General features: G+C 44.8%; 1 protein-coding gene across 1 annotated transcript in view; it reads left to right on the top strand.

Moving 5' to 3' along the window:
* The window catches only part of chd7 (chromodomain helicase DNA binding protein 7), a 68,449-nt gene that overhangs the window by 15,501 nt on the left and 37,451 nt on the right, over nucleotides 1-15,497 (top strand). Inside the window, exons 2-4 of the mRNA XM_046407719.1 lie at nucleotides 3,197-4,799; nucleotides 5,762-6,096; nucleotides 11,967-12,427. Coding sequence (XP_046263675.1) covers nucleotides 3,317-4,799; nucleotides 5,762-6,096; nucleotides 11,967-12,427 — 2,279 coding nt within the window. The 5' untranslated portion in view covers nucleotides 3,197-3,316. The remainder of the gene's footprint in view (nucleotides 1-3,196; nucleotides 4,800-5,761; nucleotides 6,097-11,966; nucleotides 12,428-15,497) is intronic.

The raw sequence follows: 15,497 nt of genomic DNA on the forward strand, positions 1-15,497 counted from the left end.
TTGTTGCCCAGAAACTCCTCATTGAATGATATTTTTAAAGATGAGTCTCTAGTTTCTGGCAATAGAAAATTATTGTACAAATCAATTTCAACATTTTTATCCTGTCAAGTAAAGCTGAAGAAGATAAGATCTGCTCTATTACTGGTTCTACAACAATTTTTCCATCGAAAGAAAAATAATTACTAAAAATTTTGATAAAATGGACAAAAGAAGCCACAAGTACACTTGTCTTTGGGAGATTGTAATGAGGATTTCTCACAATTTTTTTCACATTTTATAGACAGTTATAGAAGGTAATTGGAAGACGAATCAATAATGAAAACAGTTGTTAGTTGCAGCCCCGCTTGTTACATGAAGCGGTATGGTTTATGGGAAATATGATCCCAATTTTTACAGTGACCAGCACTGGGGTGACTGAGAAGGCGATGGCTGTGTGATGGACTGGAGCGCTGTCTAGGATGTGCCTTTTTACCAATTTGCATCGAGAAAGGCTTCTGCAGCCTTTACACTTCAGATGCTCTTTCTCCTCTACAACTGAACGCCCTAACCACAACAACCTGTAACTTCAGTTCCTGATACTACAATCATTTAACACCATAAAACTTTTTAAGTTGTAATTTTTAAATTTAGGGCATCATATTTATCCTTTTTTTATTTAATTTTTATTTAATTTAATAACACCTTCTCTGGTGAATATAAAGTCTAATGTTTTATCCCTTATACTTGCTGGGCTCTGTAGTGAACCAATAAGTGGAGGGGTGAGGAAAATGGTGGGAGGGAGGAGTTCAGTGTGGAGGAAGAAAGAAAGAATTAAGGTGAAGGCGGGAGGGGAACTCTAGCGGTAGAAGTTGTTTTGGGTGGGTTTTTTTTTTTTTTTCTTCAGTAGGTAGAAGCAACAAGCAAACCTCCCCCACTGCCTTGCTGTCCCAGTCTCTGATATGACCTACACAAATTCGCTCATGCATGCTTAGTTCCACCTACCTTCACCCGCTCACTCGTGCAGACAGGGTGTCGTGCTGGCCACTCAGTGCCTCAGATGATGATGATTTGGCACACACTTCAATAGTCCTCAGTTTTTCAGATTTTTTTAACCACCCAAACATGGTTAATCCATGAAGTAGACTTGTATGAATGTTTTTTCTTTTTCTTTTTAACCCACCCAGCAAGATCGACTCCACTGTCTTTACATATCTGCCAGGACTGACTGAAGGTTAGGCCTCTTTAACACACAGATCCAGGTAAATTTCTGGGATGGTTTTCACCGTTCATTCACGCAGCTGTCTTCAGGAACATTTTCATCTTACACCTTTTTACACATACAATGGCAGTGCTGGAATAAAAGAGCCAAGGGACAGTCCAGCAGATGGTAATGCAACACTTACAGAGACCAACTGCCATAAAACTCAATAGAAGAAATTAGGGCAAGGCCAGGTGTACATGGTGGAAGATGTCTCTATTATTTACAGGAACATGACACCAAGGAGCTGTTTTTGTTTGATGCCAGCTTTGATGTTAATTCTTTAGTATGTTTAATATTCAACAATTTTATTAGACGATTGATGTTAAAACTTTAATTGCAGATTCAGATACATCATCGACAGAGTCTTGTGATTGGTTTGCTTGCTCTACGTGAAAGCGTCTTTAATCAGACATAACCCTTTAGCTGCTTTAGGCATTTTCCCTGAAAATATTGCTTGGTCTTGCGGTTGAAAATTGACTGTGCAGATTTCTGATATCATCAATACCTAATTCCTTTTACACCTGACTCCATGCAGGAAGTGTTCCTGAACATTTGAGAGATGGACTGTACGAGTGAAACGGGCTTAGCTAGCCAGCTGACTGGCTAGCTAACCCCTGCCTGACTGGTGTACAGAAAAGCTCTCTGGCCTGTTGGCTGGATGGCAGCTGTTGCTGTTCAAACAGAGTTGCATCTGCTGGGCCCTTTTGTTCTAATACACACTCACAGACACACGCACAATGACTGTGTGTTGGAAAAGAAAGAGGTTCTTTTGTTTGCTAGTAAAATGGAGGTGGGGGAGGGTTTGGGGGCATTGCTAATGTGAAGTGTGTGTGAATGTGAAGGGGTTTTTTTTTTCAATGGGTTGCATGTTTTTTTTCAGGGGTTGCTACAACTGAATATCCTTCTAAACACGCAAGTTAATCCATTGCACCTCTGCTCAGCAGGTAAAAAGTCTATTTAAAAATGTTCAGACAAATTAATTTGTATAATTCACCATCCAAACGGGGTGAGTGCTTAGGGGAAACTACATATTCTATACTTTTGAAGGTCTGTGTGAGGTGCTCGTAGACAGGCAAAAACAGAGAGATCAGATGACGCTTGCACTTCAGCTGTTTTCATACAAAAATCCAGAGGGCTATGCAGAGGTGTGTGTGTTTATTTATGTTTTGAAACACAACCAAAAATAAGGTTTTATTTCTCTGATGTGTTGCTCTCTTCCAGCTAACCGCCATGCTCTTCATTCACTGTGTAGCTCGCTCGACCACTGCTGCTTGTTCATTTGCTCTCTAAATCAACTGGTGGAATTTGAATTTTGTGTTCGTAAAACAACAGCATATTCTACATATTGTGCCTTTAAGTAACTACTACCTACAGCTTTGATTAATTATAACAATACAGTAAGGTATTCCATAACTTATATATCTGAAATAGCCATGGCATTCAAAAGTAGTGTTTTATAGCTACATAGTTGTTGTTTGTCACATCTAACAATGTAATTTGATTGAAAATCCCTTGTGTTTATACAGTATAATTCACTTTTATTGCTAAAGATTACTTCATCTTACTGTTAACTGCCTGTATGAAAACACCACATTATTCAAACTTCATCAATTCTGCTGAGGTTTATCGACATCCATGTTAGTCCATTTACATCAGCAAGAGTTTCACACTGTGTGTTCCAGTATTGGTACTGCAGTTTATTCACGAAAGACTGCTTATAGACGAAATGCGGTCAAGCTGATAGTAAAGGCTGCATGTTACAACTCACTCATTGTAGAACTTCGGTATAAATTGACCAACTGTTGCAAGGCGAACAGTTGCAGTAAGTTAGACACATTTAGATGCAACAGTCACAAAGAAGTACGTTGACCACAGTTCAGCTTTTGGTCTTATGTGTACCTGTGTTAATTCTAGCATTTGTGTTTCTTTCATCCCTCCCTCTTTCTGTCTCTTCAGGAACCTTAATGAGGACCATGGAGTGGCAAGCTTCAAATTAGCAGCTAGCTGATTAGCTCCTCACTACACAACACCTCCCTCTATCCAGTCCCCTCCATCTGTGGGCCCCTACACCCAGCCATGGCGGACCCAGGGATGTTGAGTTTATTTGGGGACGATGCAGGGTTGTTCTCAGATGGACTAGATAGTTTAGGGGACTGCTTTCCTCAGCAACCGACCCCTGCCCAGTCCAACCCTCTAGCCCAGCCAGCTAATTCTTCTCTGAATCATGAGCACCAAGGGAACCGTGCTTTCCACCAGGGGATGATCCATGGCACTGGTCCCAGCCCAGGGCAGCCAAAAATGGGGCAAATGTACGACCATGGCCCTTACACAGGCTACGATCAACCTGGTGCCCCTGGAGGACGAATGATGGCCCAGAATGGTCCCAGCCAGGGGCCGACAAATGTGAACACGGCCATGAATGGCATGGCTTCCCACTACCATAATAACCCAGCTAACTCTAGCAACCCCCACCATGGGTACCCTGGTGATGCTGGGGGAGGAGGAGGTGGAGGTGGAGTTTGGGGCCAGCAGCAGCAGCAGCAGCAGCAGCAGCAGAGCAGATCAGCTTATCAGCAGCCTCCCACACAGCCAGGGGGCGGCCCCAACCAGATGGGAGGCTACCAGATGTCTCAAGGCAACTATGGTGGGATACAAGGCCCACCAACACCCAATGCAGCTCGCATGAACCAACACTACCCTTCACAGAGCATGGCACACCCACCTGCTCAGGACCCATCTCACTACCTGGGACATGTTGGAATGGGGACGGGGCAGATGAGACACCCTCAGCCCCAACCACAACCACAGGGATACCCCAACATGGGCCACACACCCAGATACCCACACTCTCCCTCCCGACAGGCTCCTCACCCGCATCAGCACCAACAAGGCATAGGTGGGTTTGGTGGTGCCCAGTACCCTGGCTATCAGGCCCAGTATGGAGCCATGGGACCTGGGATGGCCCAGGGTACTAATGCAAACATCAATGCTAATGCCAGCCAGGCCATGGGACAAGGGCAGCTTGGCCAGAGGTTTAACCAGGGATCAGGCCCAGCAGCAGGACAACAGGGCCAGCGATACCCCCCTGGACCACCTCATCAATCCCAGCCCCATCAGACCCATTCTGCCCCAATGCAACAGCAGGCAGGGCAGCAGGGCCAGCCTATGCACCCCCTGAACCATCCCCAGAATCTGCAGCAGCCCCAAAACCAGCCCCAGTCCCACCTTGCCCCCCCAGCTCAGGGATCTTACCCCTCCCCCTCATCCATGTCCCCCATGCGGGTTTTGGGAACCCCAACACCTCCTCCTCAACAGGGCAGACCCCCTAGTGCAGGACTAGCTGGACCCCAAGAGGTTGCAGGATACACAGCCCTGCAGTCTCCACCCAACGCTATGGCCCATCCACAGAGACCTCCCCAAACACCTCTGTCTGCCCCACACCCTCAGCACCAGCAGCCCCACAACATGCCTCCCAGTACAGGACAGATGTATCCCGGCATGGGGCCACAGCGTAGTGCACAATTGGGTCCAAACCGGCCTCAGCTCCAGCAACAGCAAGGTAGGCACAGAACAGCTGATGCTGTCCCATCATTAGTTTTGCTTTTTGTGGCTTTATTAAACTAACAAATAAATTAGACAATATAATAGAAATATTAATAAATTATAACAAAATATGTTTTCATACCCTGCACCCATTGTGTAGATCCAAAACAGAGCTATTAGTCAGTATGGATGAGGGAGATGAGCTGTTCAGAGCTGCTTACTAACAGCAATATTCCAGCTGCTAGTTTACAACTGGAACACGATTTGACTAACAATCAACTCTTTAGGTGCTCGTACTTCTAGAAAATCCTACACTCGTGCACTTGCACTCAGCTATTACTGTTTTCTACACCCTGTACTGATAACAACACCAACAGAGAAAATTAAAGGGAAATATTGGACCAATGTGTAGTGCCTTTGACCTGGGGGCAGCCGCGGCCTAGACGTTGGAGAAGCGGCTTGTGATCGGAAGGTTGCTGGTTCGATTCCCCCACCGGACGGGCAGGAAAAATTTGGGTGTGGTGGAGTGATTTATGCGAAAAATGCTCCCCCCCTCCATTAGCCGGCTGATGTGCCCTTGAGCAAGGCACTTAACCCCCCCCCCCCAATATGCTCCCTGGGCGCTTGATGCTGCCCATTGCTTCTGTGTGTGCCCACTGCATGTAATATGCCAGGTGTTGCATGTGTGTGTTCAACTAAGGATGGGTCAAATGCAGAAGACGAATTCAGTGTGTGTATGTAAAAATATATCTACTGTCAATATATATACAAATATATATATACTGTCAATATATACTGTCGGCGCTGTTACTACCTCAGTAGCCAGCTTAACGGCAGAACAACAATTCCCCCTTTTGTGTTTGTACTTTTCATAAAGAATGGCAAGACATTATAACCGTTCAACATTCCTGCCTTGAACAGGCTTTGTAGAAGGTGCTAGACATGATCCTGTATTCCTCTCTGTACCTCTACTCCCAGGGCCTCATGAAGCTCCAGTAAGTCAGGGGGGAGACCAGCGTCTTCTACAGGCCCAGCAGCAGGCCTCTCGCAGTGGGCAGCCCCTGCAGCCTGCTCCCATGGGTTTCCAGGGTCCACCTGTCGGTCAACATGGAGTTCCAGCCCCAAACCAGGGCTTAGCACCGCCTGCACAGAATGCTCAGACGCAGCACACACACCTGCCCCCCCACCCTCATCACTTGCAGAGCACGCCCTCTCCCCCCAATCAGGCCTCCCACCCGTGGGCATCTCTGCCTCCTGCCTCCCACCCGCTCTCCTCACCCCCTCTTACCCCACAGAAAGTGCCTCACGTACAGGTGAGTCTCCGTCAAACAAACACTTTGATGTATGAGTGTGAGAGAGATCAAGACAATGTGCATTTGTTTTCATGTGTGGGTGTATTTCATGTGAAGGTTTATTTTTTTATGTGGGTGGGGGAATGTGTGTGTTTGGAGTGTGAGGGAAGTTGTGTGTGTGTGTGTATGAGTGTGTACACATGACATTTGAGAGCACAGCGGTGCATTGGGCATTGGTTCAGTGGGGTTTTGTTTGTGTGTGTTCATATCAGTGTGTGTGTTGTCTTTTGTGTGCTGTCGGCCTTTTGTGCATGGTTGTGTTTTTGGGGGGTGGATTTTTGCAGCTGTTTGTTTCCTGTGAGCTGCATATCCTGAGACATGTGTGCAATACACACAGACACATACACATAGACACGTGCACAAACACACAGGCGCCACCAGTATAATCTCTCCTCCCTCTTGCTCCCACATCTCCCCCTCCTCCGTAGAGGAAACCTCCCTTCCTGTCTCCCTCCTCTTCGTCTCCTCTCTTTCCGCTCTTTCTCAGCCTGTCGCTCTGTCTGTCTCACTGTTTGTCTTATATATTTCAAGAGTGTCATCTCCAAGTTAATGTTGTGAAGCCGGATGTGCAGAGCGACACAGTTTGAAAAAGAGGGACACAATGAAGAGGAAAAAATCTTGGGGGTGATTAAGAGACGGGGGGAGGGAGAAAAAATTAAGAGGGAAGAAGTGGGAAAACGAGCAATGATCTCGAGTCCAGGATCTCTAGCAAAACAGATGACGAGAAAGGGAGGGCTGGTGGGAAGAGGTTTGCAGTTCTCAATGGCAATCTCTATGTTTGTGTGTGTGTGTGTGTGTGTGTGTGTGTGTATGTGTGTGTGTGTTTGAGTGTGCACGGTTGCCACTGCCTGTGTCACGTGCCCTCGGCTTCCATTAGCTTGTTTTGTTGCTCAAAGCCCCCTTTCTCCACTGACCCATTCACACACAATAGCAGCCCTGTGGCCACACACAGATCTAGTCCCCTTTTCCCCTTCCATTCTCATTCACACTACTCTTCTCTCTTTGCTCACCGCTCCCCCTCCTTCAAGCCTGCATCGCTGCGTTTTGAGGTTGACATTTCAGCCGTCACACTTAATTTATCCAGCACTCCTGACCTAGATGCCAGGTTGACTGGTGAGCCATGCTCCTCGCCTGGGCTAGTTACACTCACCGTCCCGACTCTAGCTGCAGGCCCGGCAGCCCCTGTCACTTAAAACACACACACACCAACAGTGTGGTATATTGTGGTCTGGATTAGGATGGCAAATGGGCCTGGGGAAATAGGATAGCCTAGCTAGAAGCCTACTCAGAATGTTGTGTGTCTGCGGAACAGGAAGGGAGTTCTCTCTGTGCCTCATGATGCACTTGTTAGAAAGAGACACACACACACACACACAAACACACCAGGCTGGTCAGTCAGTCATGATGACTGTATGTCTGGTACTCTAAGCTCCATCTGTTCACTAAGCATGGTTATTAGAGACACACACACACACACACACACACACACACACACACACACTTGTGCTTTCGTCAGCAGCTCAAGGTCAGAGCTCTGGCACAGTGCTGTGCTCTGACCTTTATTCTACATCACACACACACACGCACACACAGTGTGTTGCGTGCAGCACTCTAGTTGACATATAACATGCCTGTCTCGCCCCTCCCCCGTTCATGCATGCTGTCAGTGAGCTGCTATACCATCCAGCTCACCATGGCTTCTGCATCTTCGAGGAAATGTTTCTCTAATCTTAAGTCACTCCTTCTTGTTTGTATGGGTTTCAACAAAATGAAAATATTAATTACCGATTAACCGAATTCTTAGTTTCCTACAAAATTCCATCAAAATTCAGTTCTGTGTGCAGTAATAAGTACATGGTGTAAATGGATATAAAATTCATATCTATAGTGAACTTAAACTATTTGTCCATCAAAACAGATGCATAGATGCATGTTTCTGAGCTGGGCATGTCATAAGTCTTGTCAGAATAGCAGACACCTCAAATGCAAATCACCTATGGAGAGCCACAACACATCAGTTTGGCTGCATCCTCGCTCTGAAAGATGACATATTTAATCATCCTTTGAAGACCGATAAAGAGCACTAATGTGGTCACCTTGTCAAGCCAGTTCTCTGTAAGCTGATGCATCTTGGTTTTGGTGGTTGAGTGATTTTCATTGGAACCTCGCCTCACCTTAAAAGAACTGAGACATGCAACTGCTGCCACAGTATCTGAATGGAGAGGATGTACTTCCTTCTTTGCATGCCTTGAATTATGCTTAAATGTTTTAGGGCATTGCACACTCACTTGTGCTTTGTATGAGATATCTGAGCTTTCAACCGAGCGGTAGCTATCTGTACAAACAAATGTTTCCATTCTCAAAATTAAGAATAAATGTTTTTCTTAGAATTTATTCCATCAATATATGAATTTTTGGTCTTTTTAGTCTTTGAACTGTGCATTTTATTTACTATCAGGGCTGTCAAATGTCAAAAAATGTATCTAATTATCAATTTTTAATGTGAAAGTGTTAAATATTTCTGCTTGTAAGTTGTGTCAGAGGATGCTACCTGTAAAGCCTCTGCTAACCCGCGTCCTACCGCCGAAACTGGTCTTCAGTCCATTGCGATCCATTTTGCAAGGGAGTTACTTAGTCAGTCACAGGTGGACTTGCTCAGTTTGTGTCTGAACGCCTGCTGTAATGAGGCTTAGGTTTGATGAAGCTAGCTGCTAGCCTGGGGCGTTGGGTTCACTGCAAAATGCTTTTTCGTTAAGATGATCTTTTAGGCTTGAAGTACTCAGATGGTTTTTCCTAACCGCAGAAATTGCCGGGAACAATGCTCTTGTCAACAGCTCTGTCTGTGTGTTTCTTTGTTTGTATTTTTTAAAAATGTAAATAAGCCATTCTTGGGACCAAGCAACATGTTCTGGCCTGCCTCCACTGTGTTACAAAACCACTTTGGACGGAACTGGTCAAAGGGCATGGAATGTAATTAACTTAAGATTTTTAACCTGTAGTTTTTTCTGCCATTAATTAATAGAAATTAACGCGTTATTTTGAAAACCCCACTTATTAAATAAATGTATGTAATTTTATATGGCTGTAGTGAATCGCCTGTCAGGCCTAAGAAATACCATAGCAAAATAAAGGAAGAAATGAAAATGGGTGTTGTTAAATCCCCTGAAAACTTGACTTAAAATCACATAATACATTTATAACTAGTTATGAAGCAATCAAAGTTCCGTTTGACACCATGAGGCCTTCTCTGGCAGCTTGGCCATGGGTGAACCTCTGCATGACTGCATGAGAAAGGGAATAGTCATATCTTTCATATACAGAGAGAATCACAATATATCAAATTGGCAGCCAGTGCAGAAATGAAAGGTCACTGTCACTAGTGTTAAAACAAATACAGTTCAGAGTTGAAGTCAAAGCAGATTGGTGACTGACCACACTGTAACCTGCTCAGTGGTGAAGACTGTTAGCTGGTGTAAGGCGTAATGATGGAGGTTGGAGTGGATGGATGGACAGAGTAAGGGGAGATGCTGAAGGATGAGAACAGGATTTCCTTTCACTCCGTCCTTTGGGAGTCTTAAGTGTTTCTGCCTGCTAGATTTAACCCTTCATTTAATTCTTCTCCCAGCTGCCCCTTCCTCCTCAAGCTTCCTCACCCCCCCTTCACTCACCTTCCTTCTCACACTCTCCCCTCTGTCTTCTGAGAAATAAAACCATTCATCTCCCCTGATTCTGTCATATTAGCCATAATGTTGGTGTGATTCATTTGGCTTATTTGTGTGCCTTTTCATTAAATTCAGTTGTCTGTGATAGTGTTACAATCTGTTTGTAAAAGTGGATTATGGTGGTGCTTCAGAAGAGAGCTTTGAGATATATATATATATATATACATTTCAGTTCTTCTGAATGGAGAACTCAGTTTAAACCAGTACAACAAAGTACACCAGCAAGCTAAATTTACCTTGCAGAACACCAAACATGACGCAGGACTCGAGCGTGTGTGATTGTTTATGTGTGCACTGTGTGTGTCTCCATTGTCATTCGTGTGATTGATTATCTGGGAAGCTTGGCAGGAGGACAGATTTATCTCTTGGCACCGTACAACTCCCTCTCTCCCACCGCTCTTACAGTGACTGTCTCTCCATCTCGCTCTCGCTCCCCTAGCTATCTCCCCCACTCTCCCTCACTTCCCCTGTTTGTGTCTAAATGGTTCAGTTTTCGTGTGTGTCAGCAGGTGTTTGTGTGCAGAGGTTTGTGTGATGTGTGTGACCTTGCAGTAGTTTGGTGTGAAAGTGTGTTTGTGTGTGTGCCTGTGTATGCATGCATTAGCATTCTCCTGATGTAAGTGGACTTTCAGTGATAGCACCCCAACTCCTTCCTCCTCCACCCGAACACAGCCAAGCTATGACAGGTGTGCGTGTGTGGTGTGTGTGCGCACAAAGGATACCATGGCATTTTGCTATAAACTTGCTGATGCTTACACACTCATACACCTCGTTGACACACTTTGAGACACGCTGAAGTGCCCATGTGCATCACACATGCACACGCTCTCAAAGGCATACTCTCTCTTGCGCTCGTACAGCACACACACACACATACTCCCTCGCTGCGCCTTTTTGAAGTATGGAGATAATTTATTCGTGTCATGATGCCTGATTTCCCATCTGCTACTGGGACCCTGAGCAGCTGGAGAGGGAGAATGAAGGAGGGATGGAAGAGAGGGAGAGGGAGGAGAGGCAGCTGGAGAGGCTCCCAACAGCTGGTAACCAGTTGCCTGTCACAGAAAGCTTACTTGGGAGCAATGAGGAGGAGGAGGTGAAGGGAGAAGGAGCAAGGAAAGAGGATTTAGTCTGCAGGAGAGCGAAGTAGGAGGAAAAATGAGGTGTCAGCCGGTTTGTTTACTAAGGTTAGCCTGCTGGAGGGGGGAGGAAACTGTAGCAACAGGGAGTCAAGGAGAGAGGAGGTGGTAGAAGGTATACATGTATGGATGGATGCATCCCTTCTTCCCCCTCTGCTATTTAGTCTGCCATTACTGACACATTCAGCCCCCACCCTGCAGACAGCATAGCAGTACTGACTGACTGACTGGCCAGCACGGCTGAACCAATGCTGAAGCACAACATTAACGCTTTTGACACTTTTCATGCCATGTGCTCAGACTGAGGCATATTTGATGTTATTTTAATTTGGAGCAGAAATGATAAATTGATCAACTAGTAAATAATGAGGGATATGTTATAACTGAGTAATTGTTTAAATAATTAAAGCCTATCCGTTAAGCCTTGGGTGCAGCAATGGCACCCATGAAAAATGGTAACACACAGATAGTGGAAGGGGAGCAGAAGTCAATCTGAAGTAGTTGGCTAAAGGCAGGCTTATACTCCCAGTATACTTCTGTGTGTCAGACTAGGTTGGGCAAAAAGACATTTCAGAATGAATCCAGAAATTATGGGTGTTCGTTGTTAGTTCATCTTGATGACTCTTACAAGTGATTTAGTCATTTAGTTTCTCAAAACTCATAACTCATCACAACTTGTAAAGGCTGAGATGTTCACCCAAAGTACTTGAAAGTGTGATATAAGATGGATGTTGGATGTTTTTGCTACTTGGCCAGCATCTGGACATGTGGACTGTGATCTGGTTTCCAGCCTTTGTTTCAGACGTGAAATCTGTTGTCGTCTTTTGTGTTTTTTGTGGGGAAGATGTCTGTAAAGTTGGTCATTTCAATTTTATTTTGTGTATACTGTTAAATTCTTTATATATAAAGGAAGTGTAACTTTAAGTTGCATTAAACCTCAAATTAACTGATTTCTTTCTCCCTCACCTCTCAGCATTCCCCCACCGACTCAGCAGGTGACGCCTCCATGACGATTCCTGACAGGCCCACAGTCGCTGGTGCCCCTGGCCAGCCTATCAGCACAGAGCAGGCCATCATCCAGGAGACCAAGCCAAAAAAGAAGAGAAAGAAGAAAGCAAAAGTACTGGACAGAGAGGAAGAAGAGGGGGGAAAGAAGGTAGAAGGAGAGGAAGACAAGTTGGAATTTCCTGGAACAGGAAGTGATGCAGGTGAACAGGTTTCTGGCACAGGATTTTTAGAGGGAAGTTCACCACTGGTGGAGGAGAAGAAAAAGCGAAAAAAGAAACCAAAGGAGAAGGCAGAGGGCAAGGAGCCCAAAGAGCCCAAGACCCCGAAGACGCCTAAAACACCCAAGACCCCCAAAGAGCCCAAGGAGCCCAAGGAAAAGAAAACCAAGAGCTCCACGCCCAAGACGAAGACCCCCAAGAAAACCAGGTAAGAGGTTTTTTTTTTGTTCTGTTGAACATGTGTATGCTACGAGATAAAATGAGATAAAACTCCATCAGCTGGTGTAAGCACTTACAGGAGTGTTTTTCAAAAACCTTAAAGATGCATTTGGAAGCATTAACCAGTAAATGGAAGTGCGGTGTTTCAGTTCCATGTGTATGCATTGAAGCGGAAATGAGAGGCAGACAGGTCAGGTGGTAAACAGTGGATACCAGCGGATGGAAAACAGCTGAGGAAGTCTGTTGATTCTCAACTTCACAGTGGTAGCAACATGTGTGATTTCTTGTAAATATTCCAAGTAGTGCAGACTGTTTGGTACTGCAAAGAAAAGAAATGTACATATTTATTTCAGTTGCGGAAGGACTCCTAGTGAGACTGTATATACATGAACACAAAGACAGAAACACACAATCACACACTAGGTCTATCACTCATGTGACCAACCAGGGGGAACTGAGGGGGTCACAACCTCTGAGCTGTGAACCACCAGACTGCCACAGACAGTGTGTTTGTGTGTGTGTGAGCTGGTGATCACAGGGCTCAGTGGAGCATAACTGCTAGACAGATCTGAGGATCAATCACATATTCTTCTATAAGTCCTGATCAGCAGGGTCAAAACTACTGTCTTCTTAGTTTTGCAGGTCAGGTGTAAAGTAACATTATTTACCTTGTTCTTCTCTCACCACTATGTCTGTTAACCTACTGGAAAAGCCAAAGAGACTTTATTGTTAAACATAATGGATCAAATCAAACAGCAAATTGGCTGATATCTTTTTGTCTAGAAGGAACAATTATTTGAACAGTTTGCTGTGGGGTGACACAAAGATTCCTAAGCCATTTACAACCACTGCAAAACAAAGCGTTTATGAAGATTAGTCCCACACCTTTTCTTTTTTTTAGTTTTGTTCAGCTTAGCTGCACCATGTCTGTTAACCCACTGGAAAAAGCTGAGGGTGCATTCTTGTAGATCTGTTGAACTTAGCTACAGAGAGATCACTTAATTAGTCTGTCCAGTTCTGTGACATTTTAGTCATCTGAACATAGTGCTAAGTTATTTTTCTCTTTGAAAGCGATACTACAACGTAACAGCAACCACTATGGAGGACACACATCTGTAGTTTTTAGTCATTTTATGGGTCTTGTTTGTGTCTTTTACCCCTAACAGTTAAAGCTGTTTAACACCCTATTTTCCATTTACTTGTTTGTGCTTATTTTCCATACCAAGCATTTAACTCTGTAAGGAGCGTGATCAGCTGATTTCAGATTTCCTGCAGTAGTATATAGAGAACTTGGAACTTGTAGCATTTATCATTTTGTTTGTCAGCTTTGGTTGAATTTGTTTGCACAGAGAACTCTAGTCTTATCACTCTCTCATCTCCTCTCTTGCTCTTCCTCTTTGGCTTTATCACATCTCTGTCTTCTCAGTTTTTACGGCAACACTTGTCCAAGTCCTCCTGTCTTCTCAACTTGTATTGTGCACTCTCCTGGTGTGGGTGCTTTATCACGTCATCTCTTGCAGACTGTCAGATCAGACAGAGAATTGGACAGAGCCAAAGAGTTGAGTATTTGTGTTATGGGAGAGTCAGAGGTGGTTTCATTGTGAAGGTGGAAATTTGATCGGACTGAGGAATGTGTCAGGACAGCCTCCGTCTCTCTCTCTCTGTCTCTATCTATCTCTATCCCCCCACCCCACCCCACCACCTCACAGCCCACCGCCCACTTTCCTCATGGCCCCTTTTATCCAGAGGAAGAGGGAGGGCCAAAGCAGCAGGCAGGGGTCAGTGCTGGGGGAGGTGTGTGTGCGTGCGCATGCATGAAGCGGCCACTGGAAAAGAGGCGGGGAATGTGCGGGCCTGGAATGAGTGTGTGAGGCAGGGGGCAGGCGTTTTGTATGTATGTGTTGGGGGAGGGGTCGTTGGTAATCTTTGTGGCAGAAAATGGCGTGTAATGATAATGAAGGCCATGCTGCTGACCACTCCACAGCCACGACTGTGTGTGTGTGTGTGTGTGTGTGTGTGTCTGAATGTGCACGTGTGTAAGGGCAGAGGAAATGTGGGGGTAGGGGAGTTCATTCTTAGCCTCTTGTGTGTGTGTGTGTATGTGTGTGTATATGTGTGTTGGTAAACTAGCTCTTATCTGTTGTCAGGCTTTCCTCCATCTTGAGTGGTGGCCTGGAGCTCCCAGGTTAATTTAGCATAATAATGGCTGCCGGCCATTCACTGCTACTCTAAAATGGTGGACCGCTGCAATCATCAACTATCTTCTCTTTCATTCTTTCATCTTCTTTCCCCTCCCTCCAATCCAACCTCTTCCTGTTAAAGAGGAGTGTATTCTTTCATCTTTTCCTCTCCACCCCCCCACCTTCCCTCTTCCTCTCTGTCTTTCTAATTGAAGCAAAGGGTTTAGGATTGACGAGTTACTTTTTTTTCCTGCTGTCTCATGTTGATTTTTGAACATCAGCACACTCATTTTCCATATTTTTAAGTAAAATTTGACATGGTGCTCATGAAGTTGAAGGTCTTCATTAGTCATGGTTCATACTCTGTAATAAAGTCTTCAATAAGTCTTTAAAAGTTCTGCATTACTGTTGGCCTTTGACTTTAAGAAGTAGAAATTCCTTCCCAGTTCTTAAGAACTGATACTGTTCTGTGCTTTCTTTCTGATTTGTTAGAATCCGAGCTTGATTTTAGAAGCTTTCAAGTGAAAATTGATGAATGTCTTGCTTGGTGTAGAGAAAATCCTCTTTGAGGGCCACTGGCTTGCACATACGTTCCATTGCATTTTTGGGGGATTTGTGTGAGATTTCCACTAGTGGGTGGAGAAGTAAGCCACAATGTGCAAGAGTATTTCTTGTGGCCCGTACCGCTCTGTTTTTTTTCTACAGTGTTTTCCTTCTGCTCTGTGTATTTGCATCTCTGTATGAACAAACAAGCCACCACAGAGCAGAATGAAGCCTTCATTTAATTGGCGTAACCAGGATGTTTAGCTTGTGCTCTTAACTCTTTGAACACAGGCTTTTTTCAGTCTTCACTCACTTCCTTTACAGCTCAGTTTTGTC

Source organism: Scatophagus argus, chromosome 13 (genome assembly GCF_020382885.2).
Source record: "Scatophagus argus isolate fScaArg1 chromosome 13, fScaArg1.pri, whole genome shotgun sequence".
NCBI lineage: Eukaryota > Metazoa > Chordata > Actinopteri > Scatophagidae > Scatophagus > Scatophagus argus.